Source organism: Sprattus sprattus, assembly GCF_963457725.1.
Source record: "Sprattus sprattus genome assembly, chromosome: 15".
Lineage (NCBI taxonomy): Eukaryota > Metazoa > Chordata > Actinopteri > Clupeiformes > Clupeidae > Sprattus > Sprattus sprattus.
In genome coordinates, this window is record NC_137913.1 from 6083289 (window position 1) to 6085788 (window position 2500).

Below are 2500 nucleotides of genomic sequence, written 5' to 3' on the forward strand. Positions count from 1 at the left end.
GTCATTTGCAGATACAATGCAGATTGCATTTTCCTTGTTTGTTCCATAAAGCTATAAACGAAGTTAGTTTAGTTTCGTATTTATTTGTACCTCTGCCTGCGTGCAGTTCATCGTAAGTCGTCATTATTTTGGTCATTGTCCTGACTCATAAGAGTCATGTGTTCTGGGGTTTTGTAAGTGAATTTAAAAACTGGATGCCATTACCAAGCCAATTATTTTGCTGAGAATTATTCTGAGTGCATCCCTGGCGATCAACAACGGTGCCCGCAGGGATAGATAAAGGGCTTTAGACGCAACAGCGAAACGTCGGCTTCATACATTTTTAAGAGGGTGTTTCTGTGATTGAGCGTGCTCTGTTTAAACAGACTGTCAGTGTGCTTGAAAGACTAACACCGTCTAACACGAGGGAATAACGAGAGAGGGTCAGACCTTGGGTAAACTGAAACTGCCATGTTTCACACTCGCATATAAAACCGCTTATGTCATCCTCTATTTAAAAAGGCTCCGGAGAGAAAGAATATGTGCAATCTGGAGGGTTTGGTTGTGGCACACTCACAGCAAAATGGGCACTCTGTGGGAAACATGACCTGTTAACTGCATTGCAATGTTCCCACAGACAAGCCCCACAGAGACCACTCTGTCTATTTCTATGTTACCAAGCTAAAAGCACACGATAAGGCCGCTGAATCAAATGTTTTGCATACACATACTGTGTCCTACACACTGGGTGCTACTGTGCCGGCATTAGCCCTGAAAAATTCTTTGCCTTTCAATGGCAGCGTCATGAGTATCTCATGCAGTCAATTGGAGTCCCTCAAAATAGCTTCACAGTCTACATCGGGAGAGTGAGGAAGGAATTGGAGGAGTAACATTAAAAAAAAAATGACTTACAATTCAGTCTCAGGCTCGGAGAACTCACTGAAGTGCGTGCTGCCGCCGTTGGAGTGCGGGGGTTCTGGCGATAGCTCCTCGCTCCGGTAGCTGCTCTGACTGCTGTGAAGGCTTTCGTTGCCCTCGGAGATGCACTCGGGCCCCGGCAGCGCAGCCGAGGGAGCCTTCTGGAATGATCCGGCCATACCCGACTCGGCCGACCCCAGGAAACAGGGGCAGCGAGTCCTCAGCTCCTTGTACAGGGAGTTCATGCTTGGCGTGCGTAGCCACGGGCAGCCCAGGAGGTTCTTGAAGGCGGCACGGAACTCTGGGCTCCGGCAATAGATGATGGGGTTGAGTCCCGAGTTGATGTAGCCCAGCCAGTTGAGCAGGCGGAAGACCCACCCAGCGAGGAGGTGCCGATCGAACACATTGATGATGTTGGCCAGGAAGAAGGGTAGCCAGCAGAGGGTGAAGGTCCCCATGATGATGCCCAGCGTTTTCAAGGCCTTGTGCTCCTTGACCACTGTTAGCCGCGACGCCCGTCGCCGGGAACTCTTCCGTTTGGTGTTGGACCTCTGGCCCCCGCCGCCGTCGGCCCCGCTGTTGCTGCACCCTCCTGCCGGTAAGTTATTGTTTCCGTGGAGATTCGGCAGCTGCTGCGGCTGCTGCTGCGTGGCCATGCAGTCGTTCTGGAAGCGCTGGCGGCTCTTGTCGATGAGCTGCACCTGGCGATGGGCGATGAGGAAGACGCGGGCGTAGACGAAGATCATGATGAGCAGCGGGATGTAGAAGGACACCACGGACGAGATGATGGCGAAGGTCTTGTTGGTGATGAAGTCGCAGCAGGTCGGGTCCTCGTAGCACTCCAAGGCCGCCTCGTCGCCCACCTCCTGCCAGTACTGGTTCATTATGGGCACGAACGAGATGAGCGCCGACACCACCCACACCACGCACACGATCAGCCGAGCGCGCCACTTGTTCAACAGCACCTTGTGGCGCAGGGGCCGCGTGATGGCGATGTAGCGGTCCACCGCGATCACGCACAGCGTCTCGATGCTGGCCGTCACGCAGAGCACGTCCACCGAGGTCCACAGCTCACAGGAGGTGGAGCTTAGCGGCCAGTTCCCCGTCACCACGATGGTGGCCCCCAGAGGCACGACCAGCACCCCCATGATGAGGTCGGCGCAGGACAGAGACATGATGAAGATATTCGTCATCGTTTGGAGCTGGGAGGTGCGTGCAATGGCAATGATGACCAGCAGGTTGCCCACTACAATGATCATGACGATTAAGGCCATAAACACCAAGACCCATGGGCCGGTTGCCTCCTGGTTGGCACCAGTGTGGTTATGAACGAACATGCTGCTGTTCATATTGGCTAAAAGTGGCGCCTTAGTCCCAGGTCAGATAGCATGAAATACAAAAGTAAGCTCTCACAACTGATGTGCTGACAGAAACCCAAAGAGAAAAAAAGCAACATTTCTTGTATGCATCTTTGTGAACATGGACGTAGGCTCTCTCGTACTCTGTTCTGTTAAAAAAGTCTATATTCTCACGCCTGCTTTTTTTTTAAGACATTCAAAAGATGTTACAAATAAATGGCTCATGAAAGGATCAATCAGATCAG

The 2500-nt window shown here is 52.1% G+C and overlaps 1 protein-coding gene across 1 annotated transcript; it reads right to left on the reverse strand.

Moving 5' to 3' along the window:
- Nucleotides 1-887: 887 nt before the first annotated feature.
- Nucleotides 888-2246, reverse strand: adrb3a (adrenoceptor beta 3a; the record flags this gene model as incomplete). The annotated part of the gene is made up of 1 exon (XM_080853102.1): nt 888-2246. The coding sequence occupies one exon, from the start codon at nt 2244-2246 to the stop codon at nt 888-890; it is 1359 nt and encodes a 452-aa protein (XP_080709228.1).
- Between the last annotated feature and the right edge of the window lie 254 nt (nt 2247-2500).